Here is a 24883-nt window from a genome sequence, read left to right on the forward strand (position 1 = left end):
TAATTATACTCACTCTGGAAGAATGAGATACTTCAGGAATTAAATCTTTTACATAATAAATTCAAAAGCAAACTTTAACTCTAACTTAGGCCATAGAATGACTACATATTCAGATCAAAACAGCTTAATTTAACAGTATATTATTTCGAAGTTTTAGTAGGCCTTCTAAGAATCACACATAATTATTCAAAACATTTCTTCTTAAAGTATTTCCCTTCCTTAAAAAAGGTTTAAAATTTGCTCTAATGTTCACTAAACTCTTATGAAGAAAACTAGTTGGAAACTTTTAAAATGCTTGATATCTTTCTTGTTTTTTTCTTAAGCAAAAACAAACCTTTAAAACTGGAATTCATTAAAGCTGAGTTGTTACAAAAATGTTCGTAAGAAATACGAATTTCCAAAGTATTATAACAAACTGAATTCTTAATTACTGCAGTATTCTTAGATATGTGACTGACTCACAAAAAAACACTGTAGCTTTTAAAATCCTTTTAAACAATGGGAACATCTTAAAGTGAGTCTTAAGTAGTTTACATAAATTTCTGCATATGTTCTAATTTCAGATAAAAATAATATTAGATTTTCCAATAAGATTACACAAAAGGCTCACATGTTTTGTTGGTCACTTGTTATTGACCATGGAAATTTGCTATAGTAGGAAAAAGCAGGGACATGTGACATACCAAATATGACAGGATAAAACATCCTTTACTCTGTTTGAATTCAGATAAGAGTGAAATTCTCCAATCATGCAGTTTCTGTTCATAGTCAGACTCAGGAATAGGGAAACTGAGCCAGGGGGATCCCATCCTAGATTGAGTTTAGAATTGTCCCCTCAGTGTTTAGTCAGGTGAGAAATATTCCTTTGTGGCATGTGTCTCAGATACTGATTTAATGCAGACAACTACACCCAAATTCAAACTGAAAACCAAAAATAGTTATGGTCCCAAATGACTTTACCTTAAACAGCAAGTCTCACTAATCACAACTTAAGTCAGATAACAGTTATTTCCACTCTCTTGGAATTACAATAAACAATAAAGATTTACCAGGACACATACACATAAGGGATTCCATTTAACATCTTTCCTTCTCAGATTTAAAACTTGTCCTGATGTAAAAACCAATTATCAAAAATTCTCTCTATTACAACTTCTGTGCAAGTAATATTCACTGTTTAGAATTTGCATTAACCAACCAAATTCCTTTACTAGGACTGATGATCTTACCCACAGGAATGGGAGGACTATTCTGAATGAACAGAAGGAATTTAAATAAAGTTTTCACTCCATTGTGGGACTGTTCTGAATGGGCAGAGGGAGTCTAAATAAAGTTTTCACTCCATTCCCTCCTTTCCATACATAGGAATCATTTAACAATGTTAGGTTTCCACATTCAAACAGTAATCCCAAATAACTTAGTTAACAATCCTACAACTTCATAGAAGATAGCCAAATTGTTTAGCTTTAATTTTTTTTTTTAACAGATAAAGGTGAAAACACCTGATTTTCTAAATGGCAATTACAAAACATTATAAGACAAAGTTAGCAGGACTGATAAAGTAACACAACTGGTGTTACACAATTTTCCCAACATCTTTAACAAAATTCAGATTAAAAATTGCTTTGTCTAACACTATTTCTCGATTACAGTGGTCACTCAGTTTTCACAATCTAAGAGAAATTCAGAAATACAATCCTAGAAATAGTTTTAACACAACAATAACTGTAGATGGTATAATTTGCATTTCCAGAAATTATTGATCTTATTACTTTTAGCAATTAAAACCACTTCAAAGGTAACAATTACATTAGAGAGAGATAATAATGTTGTATGTAACATATACCAGTCATTATGTTAAGCATTTTAGAATCATTTTATCATTTTGATCCCATAACAACAAGCATAATTATTTTTACAAATCAGAAAATGGGTCAAACAGAGATAAAATACTTTTTGCAGCTGAACAGAGAAGTGAAGCTTACCGAGAGCAGAGAAACTGATGTCCCAGTGGTGACTTTCACAGGCAGAGTGTAGAGAATGCTCGCTACAGGCCTGATTCATCCATCTCCCCCAACCCCCCACAGCAGCAGAATTTACTGAGCCTCTAAGGCAATATGCGACTTCTGGGACAGGGTGGGCGGAATGTCTAGGACCTAGGTGGCATTTCCAAGCTTTATCTAGAATGGTGAGCTACCCACAATCTTAGGAGTTATTTCAAATGATCAGTTCCCAAAATATTTTATGATTAATTTCACAACATACAAATCTGCTAAAATGATTTTCCCTAAGATGATCTAACTTTCCATTGTAATTCCAGGTTGGCCAGACCAGAATGACAAGGAAAAGTCTCAAAGTTTTGTTTGTATATTTCCCTAGCTGCAACCCTTGAAGTGTGGCTGCTTGCATTTAAATCTTACAAGATAACACACTCCTTCACAGCATACATGATGTGGACAGGGACATACACCAACAGACAAATTGACAACAGGACAAATACAAACGTAGCTCACAAAAAACAACCCAGAGAGAGAAGGCAATTAGAAGCTTGCTAGAAATCCCCATCATGAATTGGCTATTATCATTCTGAGGAAAGGATGCTGCAAGAATCCAAGGTCTGATAATAAAGGGAATCCTGCAGCCTTTGCTCAGAGCACCCCTGCGGTCTTTGGAGGGTTGGGGAGCCTTGGTGCCCCAAAGTTTCTGACTGCCTTAAAGGAACAGGCCCCATGAGAATAGGTTCAGGCCTCTAGTTCTTAGGTGGATTGTAACTGTCCTCTTCAGGACCAGAGCCCTTACGGGAAACGGGGAGGGGGAATGGGGAGGAGGGAGGCAATGGAGGCTTGAACAGAGGCTGCCTTCCTCAGGTCTAAGGTAGGGGAAGGCGAGGGGGAAAGATTGCATCTAGGTGCCATCAGTTTCCCCAGATCAGAGGCCTTCAAGGGGAAGGGGAGGGAAGAAAGGGGCAAGGAATAGGGTGGAGGGAGTGAAGGGAAGGACATAATGGAGCCCTTGAAGAAGAAAGGATTTTTGCCAGGATACAGCTAGGTGCTGAAGCAGCTCCCAGCCTTACAGGGAAGAGGCTACCTGTCTTTTGTTCTCGCTCAGCCAAGTCAGCAAGCCCAAGATGAAACATTCTCGCTGCTGGCTAGTTGTTTTGTTGGCCTTTCTTAATTTGGTTGTAAGATAAAGTAACTTTGACGGGTCCAAAAGAGCCCTGTGGTGGCCAACATAATTTAGGGCTATCTTTAATTGATTGACACTAGTGCTAGCAATACCTGTACTAATATTCCTGAGATCAATAGCCAGAGGAGACCTAAGTCATACAGAGTGATTTAACGCGATTTGGTCTCCGGTCCCCAGAGTTTCCTTTAAAGGGAATTTAAAGTGAGAGTTCTTTTGAAACTGGGAATGGAAGGACTTACCCTGACCCCGTCAAGGCCCAGGACTCTAGGAAAAATGGTTCCTATTGGCGCCGGAGTCCTGGCATTGGCGAGATGAGGAAATATCCATTCTCTTCCTCAGTTCCAATCCATGTTTGGGCGCCATAACTGTTGACCTGAAAACTTGGTTAAAGAAAAGGCAACAGGCTAAATGCATACATTTTATGATTTAATTAATTAATTAATCAATTCTCTATTAAAGGAAACGGTAACATAATGCATTATGGAGCCAGAAATATTCTGGCTACTGATACAAAGAATTGGGCAGCCTTAAATATGTTTTAGGACAAAGAAGTGTTCTGTGTCCTTCAGATTTATGAACTCCATAAGTGACTAAGTAGACCATTAGTAAAGGAATTTCTTAATTGCATAGGTTGTAAATACAATAAGATAACAGAGTTTGACAAAGTTTCACATAGAAATTATGACCCAAGATGTCTGTATTTTCTTTACCATTAACATGCCATAACATAGTATATGTCTACAAACACTAAGATATGGAAAATTTCCCAATATTCAAGATAGTGTCTTAGGTTAAAGATCCCTTGAGGAATGTTAAGTCAGCCCTGGCAGGCTTTTGTTGGCATAGGAAGAGGCATTCTCTGAGTTTGCTTCAGAGAGAGCAAAGAGATTATTCCAAAATTTTATATTAAACATTATCAAGGTGAAAAAGGATGGTTAGATGAAAGCTAGACTGGCATAGGTATTGAGAGTGGTTGAGGTGAGCTATATTTCAGTATGAGAACCAGAGCATGTAAGATGGTGCTGGGGTAGGGAGCCCCAGGAGTTGTGATACTTCCTCTGTAGTCATTATGGTCCACGGGGATGTGTGCATTTAGGTGTGTCTCAAGAAAGGTATAATTATGGCCTTTTTTGTACCCAACACTATGGGACAAATGGTGGTGGGAGTTCTCCACATCTAGTCCAACCCAGACCCACCATACTGCCCTCCAACCATTTACATATGATGCCAGCACTTGGCACCCTTACCTCCCTCCACTCATCTCTTCCTCCTCCACTCCAATTTCTGCTTCTATCTCTGGGACAGTAATCAAATCAACCCTAAGTTTCCAGGAAAGGACATGTTAATCAATTGCCATATCGCTCCACTGACTATTCCTGTGACCATCCTAGCCCCAAGCATCCCATTTTAGCCACTGATCTCCTATTTGTCTTGTCTTCCCTTATTAGAATATGAACTCCTTAAGATCAAGAATTGTCTTACTTTTTCCATTTGTATGGTCAGTACCAAGTACAGTGCTTGGGACATAGTATGTGCTTAATAAATTCTTTTTTTTTTCATTGGTTCATTCGTGAAGAATAATTGTTGATCAGATTATATCTGCTTTATCTGAGTCATAAACACAGTTGAATTAATCTCTGGATTTTCATTCTCAAAGAGGCCTGGGGTAGCATGGCCAATAAGGCGTAATGAGGCATACCATATAGACTTTCAGTACAAAGTTCTGACTTCAGTAAAAAGGATGACCATTTTCTAACAGGCAATTGTTAGAAATACTTTGCCAGCCATGTTGCTGTTTAGCAGATAGGAAAGGTGTCCATGTCTTTATAGGTGAGGTCCAGTTTTCTTCAGGTACATGTAGGGAAGGCAAGTTGTATATCCCCTCCCAGTAAGGAGATGTGGGGATAAGGGGCCTTAGAAGTGGTAGGGAAGGGGTAATGCTGATATAGTCAAGGAGGTAAGACCTAAGGGGGCAGTAAGTAAGAAGTTACTGTCATCAGCCTTAATCATTCCTTAGACTCTCAAGTTGCCTGTTGTCAGCTTATAAAAGCATAGGCAACCCAAGAGGGTTCCAGATCTGGCCTTTACCTGGTGGCTATAGAATTGAGTGTTCTGTTATCCTGTCAACAGGAGAGATTAGAAGAAAACCAGGTGAGGAATCTTGGTGGCAGAGAGGCATGGGCCCGATTATATGGATGACTTTTTCCTGTGTTATATGTGTCCCAGATGAGTCTTCTATGCTGTGCTGTAACCTGACTTAGACGTTAAGCACAGAAAACACCAAAGGGTGGTGACAATCACTGCGTCACCAGGTCAATGACAACATTTTCTGAGTCTTTCTCTGCTCCCTGAACCTATATCAGACTGGGACCCATGGTCCTGGCATTCAGCAGCTGCAGGAGCCTGGCACCTTGGGATACCAAGTCATTTGTGACCATCTCTTTGGTGTTCTCTGCAGCCAAGACATCAGACTATTTGCAATGTCACCTAGTATATGGGACTCTTTCAGCTATTCATATTCCCTCACCTAATTAAATGACTACACCTGCATTTTGTATTTACTTATATGTATACCTGTTATTTCCCACTAGAATGTAAGGTCCCTGATGGCAGCCTGGGTGTTTATTTTTTTGTCTTTGTATATTCGCACAGTGCCTAGTACATTACATACACTTAACATCTTCATAAAGGGATTTAATTAAAGCTTTAATAAATTTTTATTGAATTGCATTATTCCTGCCTTGAGGGAGAGGCCCAGTTCTCTCTTGTCTCAATCCTCATAAAACTACTCTCAGGAAAGACCTTGATCTCTAAGGTGGCTTCCAGCAGTAACATTCTATCAGGAGAGAATTATCTGACATGAGTGCCTATGTCCTAGTGTGAATTTCATTTTCTCCCAGGGGTATTTCCATGTGAGGTCTTGTCCTTCCCTGTGGGATAATAGGCTTTCATCTGCTTTCCCCATCTCCCTATTCCTATCTTCCATGTCCTTGTTTTCCCCTCTACATCTCTTGACCCCCTCTCCATTTCTTTCTTTTTTTCTCTACCCATTTCCCTCACTGTTACCCCTACTGTACTCTTTCTTCAGAAAAATACATAATTATTGTGCAAGTTATCATCTGTTTGTTGTTTACTCTTTCTTGGTTATTTACCTTGTATATTTGTGTTCTTGTATCTCTGAGAAGGGTTCAATGGGCTGAAAGTGTGTAAGAGGGCAATTGAAGAGAGATTCCAAACTGACTGTATGGATGATGGATTTAGGGGTTAGGAAGAGGCTTCCCAGCAGCTCTAACATGAAGCAAGCAGGATGGCACCTAGGACAGTGAAGGTCCTGTACAGTGTTATCAAGGATACTAATGTTCATCCTGACCTGATGGAGGAAGTGGGGAGAAAGGGGACAGAACTTTGGCTTCTTAGTCTTTATCTTGGAGGAAGGAAGAAAATAAGCATTTATTAAGTGTCTACTATGTGCCTTTCCTTCATTCATTTTTATCCTTCATTCTCAAAGAGGACCTTGGCATCAGGGAAGTGATACCATGACTTGCAAGTGAATTGGATTTAAGTGAGTGAGAGCTGTGCAAAGTCAGCAGCCTCACACTCTCCTCTGGAGTCATTTGGGTCCAGTGGCAAAATATAGATCTGAATGATTGGTGATGGCCCAGGAGGCAGTGGGAGACTTTGACCTTTTTAAGCCAAGGTCTTTCCCAGGTCTCAGTTTTACTGAGGCAATGCCCACTCACCGATTAAGGCTAGGTAAGAAATGAGGCAAAGAATGGTCTTTTTTACTTTGTCAAAAAACCCCAAACAAAAATCAGTCTGGTAAGGGAAGACACTTGGGGTTTCTGGTCAAAACAGAAACAATTGCTATTTATACTCATTGTGAGCTATGAGGGCCCAAACAATGACCACATGAGACTTGGACTTGGACCTATTGTTGCCCAATCAATGAGAGTCAGAGTGATTTGGGTTTAAGGTATGGTCCTTAAAAAAGAAATCTAGGCCAGCAATATGCTAGGCTCTTTACAAATGTTATCATAACACCCTGGGAGGTAGGTGCTATTATTATCCTCATTTTATAGCTGAGGAAACTGCTGCAGATAGTACCTAAGTGATTTACCCAAAGTCACACAGTTAGTGTGTGAGCCCAGATTTGAACTCAGGTTTTCCTGACTTTGGATCTAGCACTTTTTTTACTGTATTCCCTAGCTGCCCTTGTAAAGGGTTCTCAACACTCAGAACTAATAGTCAGAACATGGTTGTCATGTGAAGTATAGTTGTCATTGTTCTTTTTGGCATCAGAGAGCAGATGTATGAGGAATGGAAGGAAGTTGTCAAGAGGCAAAGTTAGATTTGAGTTCAGTAAAAACTTCCTAACAATTTGAGCTGTAAGTGGAATGGGGCAGCTAGGTGGCAAAGTGGATAGAGTGTTTGGCTTGGAGTCAGCACAGCTCTTCTTCCTAAGTTCAAATCTAGTCTCAGAAACTTACTAGCTGGTTGACCCTGGGCAAGTCACTTAATCCTGTTGGCCTCAATTTCCTCATCTGTAAAATGAGCTGGAGAAGGAAATGAGAAAGCATTCCAGTATCTTTGCCAAGAAAACCCTGAATACGTTCACAAAGACTTGAACAAGTTTTAGAAAATGACTAGAATAAGTGGAATATGGCTTCCATTGAGTTCCCCCTCCTTGGAGGTCTTTATGCAGAGGTTGATTAGCTACTTGTCAGGCATGGTATAGTGGGGATCCCTTTTGGGTGTAGATTGACTAGATGCCCTGATATGGTCTTTCCAACTCTTCATATTTTGTGATTTTATGGCTAGAGAGTGGGTGATCGCCACCATTAGAAACCCTAACTTGCTGTCTTGGTTGAAAGATTGTGCCAGCAGGTTGGTGGGAGCAGGCATGTACCCACAGCTATTAGATATGGCTAAACAGCTCCCAGTAATTTAAAAAGCATTTGAAGGAGAAATAATGTCCATCCACTGGCTGTGCTGTTAAGTGGAGGGATTATGGAATTAGTAGAAACTAAATATGTTAGTGATATAGCCTAGTACAAAACACTGAGCACCTAAGGCTGGAAGTTTGTCCTTAGGCTGAATTAAGGTCTCCAGAGAGAGAATCAAGCCCCATCAACATATACCCTAGGACAGAAACTTCCAAGTGGAGACTGGGTGTAGTGGGAATGTTTACTGCCAGAGGGCACCAGAGAGCTATCAGTCATTTTTCACTCTTCTCAGACTCTTCGTGACTCCATTTGGAGTTTTCTTGGCAAAGATACTGAAGTGGTTTGCCATTTGCTGCTCCAGCTCGTACTCTTTTTTGAATTATTATAGAGGGGCTTTAACAAGATCCCCAATGAATAGGGTGTAGAGACAGAGATGGAGATAGGGTAGGTATAAGGTAGTCTTTCCAGGAAGGACTCAAGGACAGAAACTTCTGAGGAACAGAAGTTCACTTTCCACTAAGAACCTTAAATAGGGTCCCTTTCTCAAGGACCTGCTATTTGTGCCTACCGAGAGCAGAAAAATATGGAGAATGAGTGAAGGGGGTGGGTGATTGAAACAGAATGGGGGCATGTATGTGAGAGAAGAGAGCAGTGATCAGGTTCTATGGAATGAGATGTGACTAGTGTAAAACCATTTGTGGGCCCCCACAGGAATTAGGGAGTATGAACAGGTGGATTGCCGGGCTGGCAGAGGTTGGAACACTCTTCTGGTGATGTGAGCTTTGAGATTGTATGTGTCTTTAGGTTTCAGCGATTTCCCACACTAATATCAGTATTTATGAAGTGTTGATGAGTGAACAGATATAGAGATCTGGTTGGTATAACCAGTAGTTTTTACAGAAGAAAAGAGAGGGCTTGGGGAGAAATTAATGGTCCTGAAATATACACATGAGTGGAAATCTGTGGAATTAACTCACAAAAGCTTCATGCTTCCAGGTTCTGCTTCAGTGAATGAATGAAAAAATGTTATGAAATACTTCTAATATGCCAGAAATGGAAGGAGATCTCCCTGTCCCTGTCATCCAGCTGCATTCTTCTTTCCTCCCTCCTTGGCTTGGATCTAGACTCCCAGGGAGAGAGGCAGTCCTTCTGAGGCTGCTACCAAGATAGTCAGTCACAGCTGGGATGGAGTAGGCCAAATGAGAATGGCAGAATTTCTCCCATTTCTCCTTTTCCCCTCTTCTACCTCAGTTCTTGGCCTTTCCTTCTCCTGCATTATTACCATCTGGTAATTCAACAAACATTTTCAAATTCCTCTTGGGGACTAAATCATGTGCCTCTTGTGCTGTAGGTGAAGAAAAATGGAAGTCTTCAAGAGCCTTTAGACATATTGGAGAGACAATACAAACATGAAAAGTTTAATAAAATACGACCACGATGAGAGGCAGTGTAGCATAGTGGATAGAGACTTATCTAGGAAGACCTGGAAATAGACACTATCTATGTGACTCAGGACAAATCATGTAATCTCTGTTTCTCAGGCAGCGCTCTAAGACACTAAGTTGCACAGTTGATAGAGGCAGCTTTCTTACCTAGAATTCCTTACCCTACTAAAATCATACATCTGGATTAAACAAAAAAGGAAAAAAAATCCCCCATTACAAGAAACATCATAAGGTTGTCTAGGGCTAATTTGCCTATGAGTGGGGTAGGCAAAGGGGGTTGTTGGAGCTCCCTGGAAGAGGAGATTTTTTGGAATAGAGCTTGAGTTAGCCTTAGAAGAGAAGAGGGGATCTGGAAAGTTGATGAGATAAGGGAGAGCATTCTAGTTAATCAAGGGAGCCTGGAGGCAAGACAGACCATGGCTCAAAGCCTAGCACTGAGACTTTTCTACCCAATACTTCCTTTTCACAGATAATTATAGGTCATTTAATGGAGACATGAGGCCAAACAGAGGCTGGGGTCTCCAGAAGAGATAGTCCCAACCGGCAAACCAGTCTGGGGTAGGGATGTGGGTGTAGGGATTTCCATGTGATGACTGACCTCCATGGGAATATTCACCACCAGGGGGCAAGAGGGAGTTATCCTCTTATACTCCGAAAAAATTGAAGAGGACTTTGATGAGGGTATCTGGTATGACTGGAGATCACTGAGGCTGATAGGGATAGGTCAAGAAAAAGTCACAGTCTCTCTAGGAAGTTCTGAGGAGCAGAAGCTGAGTTCCCACAAAAAGTCATGGGGTCACCTTCCCAAAGACCATGCTGTTAATGTTTCCTGTAGGGAGAAGAGATAGGGAGTGAGTGAAAGGAATAGGAGGATCAAGGGGAGGAATGGGAAACAGAAGAAGGAGAAAGAGAAGGGATGAGGACTGGTAGAATAGGACGATGGGACAAGGAAAAAACAGGAGAGGGAGACAAAGTAGTATAGAAAGATGAAAAAAAAGAAACAGGGAGAGGAGATGAGGAAAGGGAGCAGTCAAAAAGGAGGAAGGGAAGAGGTGGATAGGAAAGGGAAGAGAGAAAATTAGAAGAGAACAGGAAAGGAATCAATGAGATGGAAAAAGAGGAAGAGAGAGGAGAAAGAAATGAGGAGAGGCCAATGGGGAATCTGGGAGAGAAGTCAAGTTTACAAACATTTATTAAATATCCTCTATGGTCTAGGAAGAGAGGGGTGCACAAAGGAGGGGAACAGGGCTTGAGTTGAGAATGGTAGGGGACATGCAAAAGGAGCATATAGGAATGGGAAGAGGGCTGGGAAATATGGAAGCATCAGGTATCTTACCTGATTTAACCTCACAATTTTGACTCTTCTCTCCTAAAGTGCAAAGAGAAAGAATGTCATATTCCACTCCAGGATCATACCCCACCCTGCCTCTTACCTAAATCTCTGCCACTGTAGCATATCATTGCCACTTGTGGAGAACAGAAAGACTGGGATTAAATGCCACTTACCCCAGGAAAGCTTCCTAGCACCCACAGCTCTTTGCTCTAACACAGTCCCATGTTGTTTCCTTTGTATGTGTAGGTATGTGATCCCCCTCTGAGAGGGTGAGTTTTAAAAGGAGGAATCCAGCCTTATTCATTCACATCCTTTGAAGCATAGTTAAGCATATAATTAATGGCACATAGTGGGACTGGAGTAGGGAGAAGGTATCAAGATTCCCCCTCTCCTTGCCTCAGATTTTCCCTTTGGAAAGAATGGGCATGTTGGTTCTTTCTCTTCCATCTGCCCCCATCCTAGTCATGGGTCACAGGAAGAGAGGGTTTGGTCAGAACTTTGATATTAGCCCAGGCAGAGTATGTGGCCTCAGTTTATATCAATATAATATAGCTGCATATGGTAACATGACATATGTACCTTGATTTCTAACTCACAAGTGTTCATATACATGATCTGATTAAACCATGGCAATTAGCCATCTGAGGAGCCCCCTTTTCAAGATGGTGAAACTGAGGCTCTGAGAGGGGAATTACTGAAGGGGGAGTTGCTGAAGATCACATAAGGACTGTATGGAAAAATTAGGAATTCCAACCTCTAGGTCTCCTCCAGCCCAGTTTTTTATATCTCATAGGCATGGTCACTAAGTGTCAGTAGCTAAGTACGAATCATATAGAATTTCAGAAATGGAAGGGACCCTAAAGACCAGTGAGTGTAACCCTCTCATTTTGTGAAGGAAACTGAGTCCCAGAGAGGGAAATTAACTTGTGCATGTTCAAACGTCAAATCACTGTCAAAACTGGGCCTAGAAACTAAGTTTTTTCACATCCAAGGCCAGGATTCTTAAGGTCCACCGGGATGCCTCAAGAAATGTCCTCTTCCCTTCTCTTCTTTCTACACCATGGCCCTACCGTTCTTGCTCTCCAATGTGCCACCCCTTCAGCCTGGTATGCTCTATACTCACTCCTCAGGTAAGCACAGTTGAAGTTGCTGCATGTCTTTTTGAGGCTTCTGAGAGTCACCAGGTTTTGAGTTCCATCCTGGGAGAAGTCAGACACCTGAAAGACCTCATTGGGTGGGAAGAGTACCTCTTGCTCACTGGGGAACACTGAGAAGTCCTGGATGGGGATCCCAAAACATGTGCTCAGGGTAAATAAGGTGGCATTGCCGAACATCTGGGCCACCTTCTGCTGCTTGGAAGTGGAGGCAAACTGGCCAAGGTTTCCTGGGCTTGAAGTGGATGCTTCTCCTGCCTCGGAATACCTTTTGCCCAGAGTCGTGCATACAGCTCTTAGGAGACCTCAGAAGCTGCAGGGCCCGCATCAGGTTGAAGTGCAAGGCCTTGAAGGGAAAATACTCTATGTAGACCTCAAAAGAACTTCCCAGTTCCCTCACAGCTGAGTTCAGCTCCCGATGTAGGGAGTTGGATGAGTTAGTATAGACCAGGATAGCCAGTGCATGGTGGGTTTGGAAGTCTGGGGGAAGGGAGTGGTTCTGATAGCTTTTCAAAGAAGCTGTGGCAGCCTCCCATGATTCTCTGAGCAACTGGTGCTGTGCCATCTCTTCCTGTAACAGGATGGGGGCAGCCTTCTCCATGTCTTCCACACAGTCAGTGTAGGCATCATCAAAAGTGTCTGGAGCCATGTCAAGGGTCAATGTTTTGCCTCTTGTCTATGATGGGAAAGAAGAGAGAGAGGATATGGAGGAGACAGGGGCTCTGGGCCTCATGGGCAATCAGGTTTTATTGGTTTAGAAAGCATTATATTGTTTCCTTTCCTCACCTCCCCCCCCCCCCCCCCCCCCCCCCCCCCCGCCCCGCCTTTGAAAGCAGGGACTACCCTTTGCTTTTCTTCATATCCTTGGCCCTTAGTACAGTGCTTAGCACAGAGTAGGCAATAAATAAATATTTGTTGACTGACTAACAATGGCAGGCAGTACAGTAGACTGGAAAGAACACTGTCTCTGAAGTCAGAAGATGTGGGTCCAAATCTTCCTTTCATGGTTATTACCTCAGTGATGCTTTACCTTCCTGGGGTTTAGTTTCCACAATTGTAAAATGAGGGAAGCTAGCTGGCTTAGTGGATAGAGCTCTGGGCCTGGAGTCAGGAAGACCTGAGTTCAAATCCAGCCTCAGATACTAGCTATGTGACCCTGGGCAAGTCACTTACCCCTATTTGCCTCAGTTTCCTCATCTGTAAAATGAGCTGGAGAAAGAAATGGCAACTCCAGTGTTTTTGCCAAGAAAACCCCAAATGGGGCCACCCAAGGGGGACTTGACTGAAAAATGACTGAACAGCAACATGAGGAGGTTGGACTTCATGGACTGTGGGTCCTGGATCTATAAGCATTATTATTGCTCTCATTTTGTAGAGGAGGAAACTGAGGCAGGAAGTAACTTGCTCAGAGTTACATAGTTAGTGTTAGAATTTGAATCCAGGTATCTCCTTATTCCAAGTCCAGTGGTCATTTTACTGGGTTCAAAGATTCCTTGTGTATTTAGTTATCTTGCAGGGGAGACAGGAGAAGATTTGCTCACTTCCCCTGATGTGCAAATATCTCCCTTCTAGGCTGTGAGCTCTGCTAGGCATGGGTCTTGTTTTATCCAAACTTTCCTTCTGGTCCAGGGATGAGCCAAGGGTTTAGCACACAGGAGGTATTTTCAAAATTTTGCCAAGATTTACCTTCCTAGCTTGATCTTACTCCAGTTTCCTCTCTGTATTCTCTTCTGCAGAAAAATCTAAACTACTCATCAGAGCAGGAATTAAGGCGAGACAGACAACTCTTGTCACCAAAGGATCAGTCGTAAAGGTACCATAGGGGAAATAATGGATACTTTAGTTACTGGCATCAGATTAAAGACAGCCAGACCCCCCCCTTCCCCCAGCAGAGGCACAGATTAAAGACAGCCAGACCCCACCCTTCCCCCAGCAGAGGCACAGATTAAAGACAGCCAGACCCCACTTCCCCCACCAGAGGCACTGTCCTCCTGTTTCTCAAACTACTTCTCAAATACTGGTGGTGCCTCCTTCTGCTTGGTTCTAACTTGAGATCACAGACCCATATATAGTCAGAAGGGATCTTCGAAGGTCTCTTCTTTTGCAAATGAGGAAATTGAGGCCCAGACAGCAGAACTGACTTTGCCCAAGGGCTTACCAGCTTTAAGCAGAAGAAAGGGACCTTTGAACTCATGAGTTCTGACTCCAGAATTGCTCTTTCCACTGTTTTCTGATAGGTAAGACTCTTGATGGCCTGGGCAGGGGAGATATCTAAGATATGAAGCTCTGTATTAGTATTGGTGGGTAGCTGAGTGTAGAATGCCAAGCATGGAGTCAAGAAGATTTTTTCCTGAGTTCAAATCCAGCCTCTGATATTTACTAGCTGTATGACTTAATCCTGTTTGCTTCAGTTTCCTTATCTGTCAAATGAGCTGGAGAAGGAAATGACAAAGCACTCCATTATCTTCACCAAGAAAACCCCAAATGGGATTGGAAGAGTAGGACATGACTGAAATCACTGACCAACAGCAATCAGCATAGAACAATCTTTGCTTTGTCTCCTTAGATAAGGTACAATCTAGTATAGAAAAAAACATTCTTTGCAGCTGCCCAACTCTCAGCACATAAGACAATTAGAGGGAAAGATGTCTAGAATGGTTTTTAAAACCTGTAGGGTCCTGATCACTGGAGATACAGAGATGAATATCTCAGGCCCTTTCCTCAAAGAGCTGGCATGAAGGTAGAAAGATAAGATATATACAAAAATAAGCATGATATCCCATAGACTGGGTGATGGGAGGTTGTTTGAGCAGGCATAGATACACACTCGCTTAAATGTCATTTTGTACAAATACACTCAGATATCCAGTAGAACATAAGCTCCTTGAAGGCAGGCTTCTGTCTTTGTAATAATAACTGGCATTTAGGTAGCACTTTAAGGTTTAAAAAGCACGCAACAAATATTGTCTCCTTCTAATGTATAGCAGATGGAGTTCCATACTTGGAGTCAGGAAGATGAGAGTTCAAATTTAGCCTCAAATGTTTACCAGCTATGTGACCTTGGGCAAGTCACTCAAACTCTGCCTGCTTTAGTTTCATTAAGTGCAAAATGGGGATCATAATAGCACCTGCTTCCCAGAGTTATGAGGATCAGATGTGATAATATTTGTAAAGTGCTTTATAAACTTTAAAGATGTACTGAATATTCATAGCTTAGAAAACATATTTCTAGAAATGCTGTTATCATTATTGTTGTTAGGTTCTAGAAATGTAGGAGGAAGAAAAGATCGCTTTGAGCTGGGAGGGCTAAGGGAAGGTTTGTGGGAGAAGGTGGCACTTGAGGAGAGACAGCTTGATTGAATACATAGAGAGGGCTAGGGGCAATGGGGTCATCATGAATAGTCTGGTCTGGATGGAGCACAGAGTGTATGAAGGGGAGATGGGATTAGACCTGTGGGTTCACTGATTTAGGGTTTTCCCAGATGAGGAAGCTCTGTCTGTGAATGCAGGTCAGTATCTTCCCTGAAACTTAGTCTTAGAGAATTGTCCAGAGCTAGAGATTTAGAGATGCCCAGTAGAGTCACCTAGTCACTATGTGTTCGATATGAATTCAGGTCTTTCTAGCTCTGAAACCAGCTCTCAATCCATGACATCCTGTCCTAGTGGACTGAGAAAGGGGGTAGAATGAAAAAAAAAACCTTATGAATAGGTGAGTCAGTGTCCAATAGTGGAGGCCAGCTGAAGAGTCTGCATTTTATCTTACTGGCATAGTTTTCTGTTTCTGTCTTGTTTTATTTTGAGGAGAATAATACCATAGCTATTCACTTTGACAGGTGCATTAGTGCTGAGTTTGTTTCTGGAATTGTACGGAGTTGGACAACAGATAAGGATTTAGCCTTGACTTCTGGACCAGAGGTCAGGGTGACCTGGAGCACTTTGGGAAACCTTCTAGGGAGAGATGGATTTGGTGAGGAAGAGAGGTGAGCACTGACCTGTCCAAGATGGACCCAAAGGGGTTGGGTAGGAAGGGCAGACAATGGAGAAGACATCTCAAAAAGTTGAAAAACCAGCTGGAACTGACTTTGGGGAAAGCTGTCACTGCCGCCACACTTGGAGTTGGCATGTAGGTTCTAGGAATTTCTCAGTGTTGGGAGGGGAAAGGCAGCTAGCCGTGTGTGTGTGTGTGTGTGTGTGTGTGTGTGTGTGTGGTGCAGGGGATGAGGGGGAGTGGTACCTGAGGGATTTGCTGTGAAATGAAGATCGCGTAGGCAACCACAGCAATGGTGAGAAAGTACTTCATCTCCAGCTTCTCTGGGGGCTGCAGGGGCAAGACAACAAGGCTTCAAATGTACACAGTGCATTATATTTTTCTAAGGTAGAGGACTCATTTATTTATTAATTATTTTAAATAAACATAAACATATAATATTATTATATAACTATTTTTTATAATTATTATTATTCAAGGTAGGCTCAGGGGGGCATCTCCACTCCAGTTTACCCACATCTCTCTCTGCTCTTCATTATTTTAGCACTAAAGATCTGCCCTACTCCTCTGGTCAGTCAGTCAATTAAGAAACATTTCTTAAGCACTTCGTATATGTCAAGCACTGTGCTAACTAAGTAAGCGTTGGGGATTCAGAAAAAACTAAGACAGCTGCGACCTTCGCAGAGCTCTCACATTCTAACGAGAGAGACAACGTGTAAATAATAAGTCCTATAAAGTAGATGGAAGGTAATCTCAGATCAAAGGCACTAACAGCTTGGGGGATTGGAAGAGATCTGTGGTAGAAGGTGGGATTTGATCTGAGTCTCAAAGAAAGTCGGGGAAGCTGAGACAGAGATAAGGAGGGAGAACATTCCAGGTATGGGAGACTGCCAGTGCAGAGACAGAGTGTTGTGTTTGAGGAACAAGCTGGTCTGAGGAGTGTGTGGAATGGAGGAAAAGTGTAAGAAGGCTACAATGGTAGGAAGAGGCTGTATTGTGAAGAACTTTAAACCCCAAATGGTAAAGTTAATTGTGAGTAGGGCATGGGGACATGATTAGACCCATGGTTTAGAAAAATATCCTTGTTATCAGAATGTCGGATAGATGAGAATTGGGAGAAACTTAAAGCAAGGAAACCAACTGGAAGGCTATTTCATTAGTCCAGGAATGAGATGATGATGGCTTGAACCAACTCAAAGTAGGATAATAGGATGGTGAGAAGAGAGAAGGGCATATCTATCCATCTATCTAATTATCTGTCTGTCTTTCTGTCTATCTATCTATCTATCTATCTATCTATCTATCTATCTATCTATCTATCTATCTATCTGTCTATCTATCTACACACATATACACATATCCCTGTATAAAAGGGGATGTGTGTGTATATGCACACACATATATATGTATATATACACACATGTTTATTTAGAGGTATATTTTTTCAAAGAATTTTTACTTTATTTTTCTTTAATTATATATAAAACATTTTTTAATATTTAAAAAAAAGTTTTTGAGTTCCAAATTTCCCTCCTTCCCTTCCCTCCTTGAGAAAGTAAACACTTTGATATAGATTACATATGTGCAGTCATTCAAAATATATTTCCTTATTAGCCATGTTGCAAAAGAGAACACAGACGATGGAAAAATAAAGAAAAGAAAACGGAAGCTTTGATTTCCATTGAGACTCTATCAATTCTTTCTTTGGAGGTGGTAGTGTTTTTCATAGGTCATTAAGGGAACATATGTGACACAAGCTATGATAAGATTTGCAAGATGCTGTTTGTGTGGGGGTGAGAGTGAGGAGTTGACAATGGCACTTAATATGCACTGCCTGACTTTATGTGACCAAGTAGAATAATGCATAGAAAAAGCTTTGCAAGGCTAAAACCATATAAATACGATCTATTTTTATCTTGTGTATAGGCTCATGGCTGTATAGTTCTGATTGCTATCTTCAAGGACTAGATAATGACATGGTAGGAGTGTCTTACACATTTCTGTATGGCTTCCAGTACCAGGTGCAAGTTATAAAGAAACAGATTTCAAGTCAATTTCAGGAAGCATTTCTTAGTGGTCAGTGATATCAAAACACAGCACAGGTTTCCTCAGGATGTTGTAGGTTCCTCATTCCTTTAGATGGTCCAAGAATCTGTGACTTTTTTGCCTAAGGAGACTCATAGGTTTCTGGGGTATAGGTCATGCCTTGCTCTTCTTACTTCTTAGACCAGTGTATTGCACAGTAGGCCTCAGGAAATGAATGTCAAAATGATTTCGAGATGTGAAGGCAGTGTTTAAGTTCCCCTTAAAAATCAGCCCCAATTTGACTATCTAAGGTTGAAGTTCTAGACTAGCCTTCATTTGATTTGGTCCCTTTCATTAATGATGCTCTATGTATTGAGCTAAGCAGAGGGGAGGAGATACCTAGAAGGTGGTTTCCAGAATAGCACCTAGTACTCTCCATGTGAGGTTGAGCAGATCAGAAGATAATGGGATGATTTCCCCTTTTTCCTTTTGGATACAATTCTTCCTCAAGCTCACACCTACTTTCATTATCCAAATTCAGTTATGTCCATCCAACGTCACCCCTAAACTTACTCATTCAAATTCTCATCCCACTGTCATCTTCACATACCTTTAATCCTCCCATACTTTTATATACCGTCCCCCCTAACTCATACCTGCATTTTTATATGCTCTTAGTTTTAAAGTAAAAGGGAACTTAGAGGTTGTCTTATTTAACCCCCCTTTTTTTAGATGAGGAAACTGAGACCCAGGATTACTTTGTTTAAGGTCATACAGATTTGAACCCAGGTCCTTCTGACTGCAGGACTAGTGCTCTTTTCATTGGGTCAAACTGCATCTTAAACCCATTAAATAACATACCTCAACACCTCCCCAAACTCATTTGTTTACCTTTATTCCTCTAACTCATCAACAGGCACCCATCCCTCCAAGTCACTTAAGACCATAAATCATAGATTTAGTGGTCAAAGAGACATTAGATATCTAGTCCAACCCTCTTATTTTATATAGTTGGGGAAACTGAAGCTTAGTCAAGTTCAATTATTTGTCAAGGCTACTCATATACAGAGAACTAGGTGGTACAGAGGATCAAACAATAGGCCTAGAGTCTGGAAGACTCATTTTCCTAAGTTCAAATCTGACCTTAGAAACTTAGTAGCGGTGTGACTCTGGGCAAGTCACTTAACCTTGTTTGCCTCAGTTTCCTCACCTGTCAAGAGAGCTGGAGAAGGAAATGGCAAATCACTCCAGTTTCTTTGCCAAGGAAACCTCAAAAGGGGTCACAAGGAGTCAGACACAACTGAAAATGACTGAACAATAACCCAAATGCTTAACCTGCATTCAAACCCTAACTCCATTTTACCTCATTTAAGACCTCTTCAAATTCTCTGTCCCATCCCTCTTGCCAAGGAAAACATTTTGTCTTTGGAGTCAGAAGATCTGGGATCAATGCCTGTCTCTGCCACTTAGACGACCTAGGGCAAGTAATGTATTTTCTCTGGGCCTCAGTTTCCTTATCTGTAAAATAATGGAGCTGGACTAGATGGTCCTTTCTAGCCCTAAATACTTGATCCCATGATCCCTGTCACATGGTTATCCATTATCCTATGATTTTCTCACTCACACACCCAAGCAAATCTGTGCTTGCCTACATTCACCACCCACCCACGATCAATTCCTTTCTGTTTCCTTTACCTTTTATCCTGTGTTTTCTTCTTGGTGTTGGCCCCTCTCTCTGCCTGCTATTGACTTGGCTTTGGGCAACACTCTGACTTTAACAGGAAGGAGATAAAACCACTTCCTCACCCTCTTCCTCCAGTCATTGTTGATCAGGAAAAGCAAGGGGTTGTAGGCACTGGGAAAGAGGGTGATGAAGGGAGCTCGGATCAGAGAGAAGGATCATCTGCATCCAGGGCCTTTTCTCAAACTTCTGCTCCATGTGCCCTTTGCACTTTCTCCTCCCCTCTACCTCCACATACTCTCCCCCCTTTCCAGATTCTTCTTCTTTTTGCTTCTTTTTGTATCCTCAGCATTTACAAGATGTCTGGTACATAGTAGGTGCTTAATAAATACTGATTGATAAAGAAGATTTGTGAGAATATATGTATGGAGATTTTGAGATGCAGAGTAGGCTTAGGAAACCCTTTGATCCAGTGATATCTCCATCAGGCCTAGACCTCAAAGTAATCAAAAGAAAGAGGACAAGACCAATATACACATAAAATATTATTCGTATCTCTTTCACAGTAGCTTCCAGTTGGAAAGTAGTTGTTCAGTTGGGGAATGGCTAAATAAATGGTGACATAAGAAGGTAATGCAATATTAATATGCATAAAATATGATGAAGTGGGTAATTTCAGAGAAACTGGGAAAATCTTTACGAACTGATGAAGAGAGAAGTGAGCAGAAAAGGAGGAGAACAGTTTAGGTAGGGATAACAACATTATAGAGAAAAATAACTTGGAAAGATTTAGCTCTGATCAATGCAATGATGGACAAGTCCAAAAGCCTGAAAATGAAACATACCACTCATCTCCTGGCAGAGATGTGATGAACTTCAAACAATAAAGAAATATCATTTTTTTCAACATGCCCCCCCATCTTGGAATTTCACTTCCTGAATGATGTGGATATGTGCTGAGGGATTTGTCTCAAAATGCTAAAACAATGAAACGTGTCTTCTGTATGCAGCTCTTGAGCTCCAACTGCATGTCTCTGAACTCTTCTCTCCCTGCCATGGCCCCAGTATCTACAGATTCAGTTAGCATACTGTTCTCACACAGTTTATTGATCATAACAAAATTAGAACAAAATAGGTCCAAGGCTTAACTATCTCTAGACCTTTAGGGTTCTGGGAGTCCCTGTGTCTTTTGGATTTCTTTCCCTCTGTTATAAGGGAAAGCTGAATAGGTGGTTGTGTATGGGAAAATGACTGTGATTTAAGAATAAAAGCCAACTAATGGTGAGAAATCATTTCTTTCCTATTTCAATTTAATAATCTTACAATCAATGATTAAATGAAGCCTTTAAAACTTTCCATGTTAACACCTTCTATGGATTATTGTGAGGAAAGATAAAACCAGACTCAAACTATCACCCTCTCCAACCTGCTCCAGCTGAGCATACCAATGTCTGATAACCAGACATTGTCTTAGGTCATGTGGGGGTGTTCCAGAATGAGCTCCAATGTGCTTAAGAAAGCTGATTGTTAGATTTTCAGAGTGAGTATTTATACTTAGAAACTGGAAAATACTACATCAGTTCTTGTTTTATTGTTAGTCTACGTTTAAGAAAGTGATGGAAAATATTAATAATGCAGATTATACTTAGAAGTGCTCCAATTCCGATTTCTTTTTTGAGAGGTGGGAAGAGTCATTTAAACATTTGCTAGCACGCCACTGTCTATATAGGTCCCCAGTGTAGTCACAATCATATCAAGATCTGGGAATGAGCTTGGAGGACCAGGGTGAGGACTCCAGAGAATAAGATGGTTGTCAGTTGTTCAGGAACTGCTACCTTATTAGCAGAAGCTGTAAAGGAAAAAATATAGAATCAAGGGTGAGTTCAGTTTGGAAGCTTGCCTCCATTCTCCCCCTTCCTATCACTGCTGGAAGAGTAGGAGTCAGGGTCTGCTGTTTTCATCTTCCCCTCATCTCTGACCTCCTCTTACCAGAAGGCACCACAGATAGTTAGGAATATCCTGGACGACATTCTGGACTGAACACTGGTTCACAGGATCTATAGCCTGTGGAACCTCTTCTATTCTGGTGAGAATTATATGTGATCTTAGTGGCTGCTTGAGCAGCGAGACTGTCTCCAGTTCTGCTAAAAATGGAGAGAGTGGGATGAAGTGAAGAAGTTGGGGTTCTGGGACAGGATCCTTGCAGGCCCCATGGATGGAGCCTAGAGAAGGATGGAGAGGGGGAAAGAGATTCCTTATTAGGGCCTTGTAGCAAATTAACTGCTTTCTCTTTCTGAAACAGAAATCAATGTTTTCATTTCTTAGAGCTGGGCTTTAGACAGCTCAGATCAGTGCAGCCCTTGCAATTGGCTCCATCACAGCATTAGGAAGGACCTGATCAAACAGGGCAGGCCCAGGCCCATCACTCTGTACTCTAATTCCCAGTCCTCCCAATATCCCAGTCCCACCCAATTCGTTCTACATGGCTCATTCGGCAGAACTGGGTATGTATATTCTATTCCTGAAAATAGCTGGTGTCCTATCACCTTCCACCTTCCTCCACCCCTGTAACAAGGTCTCCAGAGAGGCATATGTGAAGTCCATGAGAATACCAGAATCTAAGGTACAGATTCATATACAGAGCTGGAAGGGATCTCAGAAATGATCTAATTCAAGTGTCTTACTATACAGGTGAGGAAATGCAGGCCCAGAGAAATGAAGCAGTAGTATGCCCAAAGCCACACCTGTGCTAAGTAGCATAGCCAGGATTTGAAACCAGGTCCTTTGAATCCTAATGCAGTGCTGTTTCCCTTAGACTGTACTGCCTTTAGGCCTTCCAGGTCATATGATTCACCATATGTCACCTCTCTTATCTACAGGACCACAGAGGCTTAGAATTGGAAATAACCTCAGGGGCCATTGCGTCCAACCCCTACCTAAGAATTCTCTCAGCAATATTCCCTAAGAGTGCTCAGTTATCCTCCATTTAAGACCTCAACTCATGGAGAACAAATTGCCTTCTGAGGAAGTCTGTTTGGTTGGAGGATGTGACTAAATGTTGCCTCAAGTCTTTGCCTCTCCAGACTGGATCATACCCATGCCTTCTAGACAGAAAGGGTCTGTGTTTTTCTAAAGTTATCCCTAGGAATGGAGACGGCTCAGTTTCCCTCAGTTATTCCTACTCAAGTCCAAAGGAGTATCTTCCTGAAGCAGCATCACTGGCTGGGCTCCAGGAATGACAGGTTCTGAGAATAGGCTCAGAGACTAATTTTTGGTTAGTGGAAGTTCCCAGTTTCTCAGTCCTCAGATATTATGTCTTTTGGGACTCTCTCACCCTAGTCCAGGATGCTGCAGCAACTAAAACCACTGGATTTGGGGCTCAGAGGTCCTGGATTTGAATCCTGGCTCTTCTACTTACCACCTGTGTGTCCTTGGATAAATATGTTTTTTCTCCTAAGGCATCAGTGGAAATGGAAGGGTTGGAAGGGACCCCAGGGAGTTAATCAGCCTATCAGTGGCTCTCTAGTTCAACCACTGGACACGTAGCTAGTAACTGCCAGGGGCAGAAATTGGAATCCAATTTTCTTTGATTCAGGAACAATATTGTAGTAAATGCCAGCTCAACCTTTCTGACCTCAAATTTGATCTCTCTAGAGCCCAATCCAAGCCCTGCCTTGTTCTACATCCCAGCTCACCTTCTTGGTAGGCACAGTTAAACTTGCTATATGTTCTTGTGCTCCGTAGCTCAAAAGTTTTTAAGCCATTCTTTTCAGGTTCTGAGACACTGAACACCTCATATGGGGGGATCAGTACCTCCCTTTCATCTGGATAGAATGACAAATCTTCAATAGAAGCCCCTTCACAGGTGTACACCTTGAAGAGGGTCCCTGAGGACCCTGAGGTTTTTGCAAAACTTCTGGCTTTATCTTCTTTCAGAGAGGTTGAAGCAAATTGACCAAAGCGCATCTCCTTTGCTCCTTCACGATGCACCTTCACAGAGACGCCCCTGTAAACATTTTTGCAGGATCTTCTCATGATTTGCACAGCTCTAGTCAGATAGAAATGAAGAGCTTTAAAATGAAAGTTGTTCATATAAGCCTCCCGGGACTCACAGCATTTTCTCACTGCTTCGTTAAAGGCTGAGTAAATCTTAGGGTTTTCCAACGTGTAAGCAATAACAGCAATTTCAAATAGCATCTCCATTCTGTTTTTGCTTTTTTTCTTTTTCCAAATATTTTCTGCCTCTACCCAAGCTTCATCGAAATTTGAGTTCATTGCCCTTTCTTGAGCTAAGAGTTCTTTTGCCTTCATCTCCATAGTCTTTTCACAGCCCACATACTGGTCATCAAAAGCATTGTGTTCAAGGCTAATGACATTTTCTGACAATCCAACTTTTTCCTGGAAAAGAGAATGAAATCTCAATTGCATTCTGAAAGTAATCAGAGACATGAACTACCTGGTGATGAAAGTGCAAATGGACCTACATGGCCTTTTCTTTTTTTTTTTTTAAAGATTCAGTTTCTCTATCTAGTCTAGTCTGGAAATGCAGTGGCAGCTGTTCTCACTGCTGACTGGCACTAAAGTTTTAGCAGGCTGGTGCTGCCTGCTCTCCCAACACTCTTTCCCTCACTCTCTTTCCCATGGGTTCACCATATTGGTATTGGATTTATTTTGAACACCTCATTGGCTTTGGTCCTATTGCAGCTCAGAACTCCAGAGTTCAAGTGATTCACCAATATCAGCTTCCCCAGTAGCAGGGATTATAGGCATTCACCATCATGCCTGGCTTCTCATAGTCTTTGGAGAAACATTGGAAGAACATGAAGAGAGGCTGATGAAAGACTGGATCTACCAGAGGAAACTGCTCTGAAGCTGTCAGTAGACAAATGTCAAAAGTTTTTGTTCATCTTTTGCAAAGCTTTTGTTAAGTATGTGGGTCACCTGATATCCTAACAAAATATGAGTCTTGACCAAGAGAATGTAGAAGAGTTTCTGCATTGATTGAGTCCCCTCAGTCTTTGAGATTCAAAGGCTTTATAGAGGATTTGGTGGTTGTTCTTGCAAATTTGTTAAGTATATTGCTGTTTCTTGATAATGGTTAAGTAATATGATTAAGTGGTTAAATGGT

General features: G+C 41.6%; 2 protein-coding genes and 1 pseudogene across 4 annotated transcripts in view; 1 reads left to right on the forward strand and 2 right to left on the reverse strand.

Annotated features, from left to right (window-relative positions):
- The window catches only part of LOC140504919 (butyrophilin-like protein 8), an 89551-nt gene that overhangs the window by 36124 nt on the left and 28544 nt on the right, over nt 1-24883 (forward strand). The window lies entirely within an intron of this gene.
- On the reverse strand, nt 10363-12728 carry LOC140503178 (ecto-ADP-ribosyltransferase 5-like; annotated as a pseudogene).
- The window catches only part of LOC140504920 (ecto-ADP-ribosyltransferase 5-like), a 37263-nt gene continuing 32665 nt past the window's right edge, over nt 20286-24883 (reverse strand). For all 3 annotated transcript variants that reach the window (XM_072610337.1, XM_072610338.1, XM_072610336.1), the window contains 2 exons: nt 23451-24153; nt 20286-21604 (listed from right to left, as the gene is read on the reverse strand). In XM_072610337.1, coding sequence (XP_072466438.1) covers nt 21504-21604; nt 23451-24153 — 804 coding nt within the window. In that variant the 3' untranslated portion in view covers nt 20286-21503. The remainder of the gene's footprint in view (nt 21605-23450; nt 24154-24883) is intronic.

This window comes from Notamacropus eugenii, chromosome 5 (assembly GCF_028372415.1).
Source record: "Notamacropus eugenii isolate mMacEug1 chromosome 5, mMacEug1.pri_v2, whole genome shotgun sequence".
Classification (NCBI taxonomy): domain Eukaryota; kingdom Metazoa; phylum Chordata; class Mammalia; order Diprotodontia; family Macropodidae; genus Notamacropus; species Notamacropus eugenii.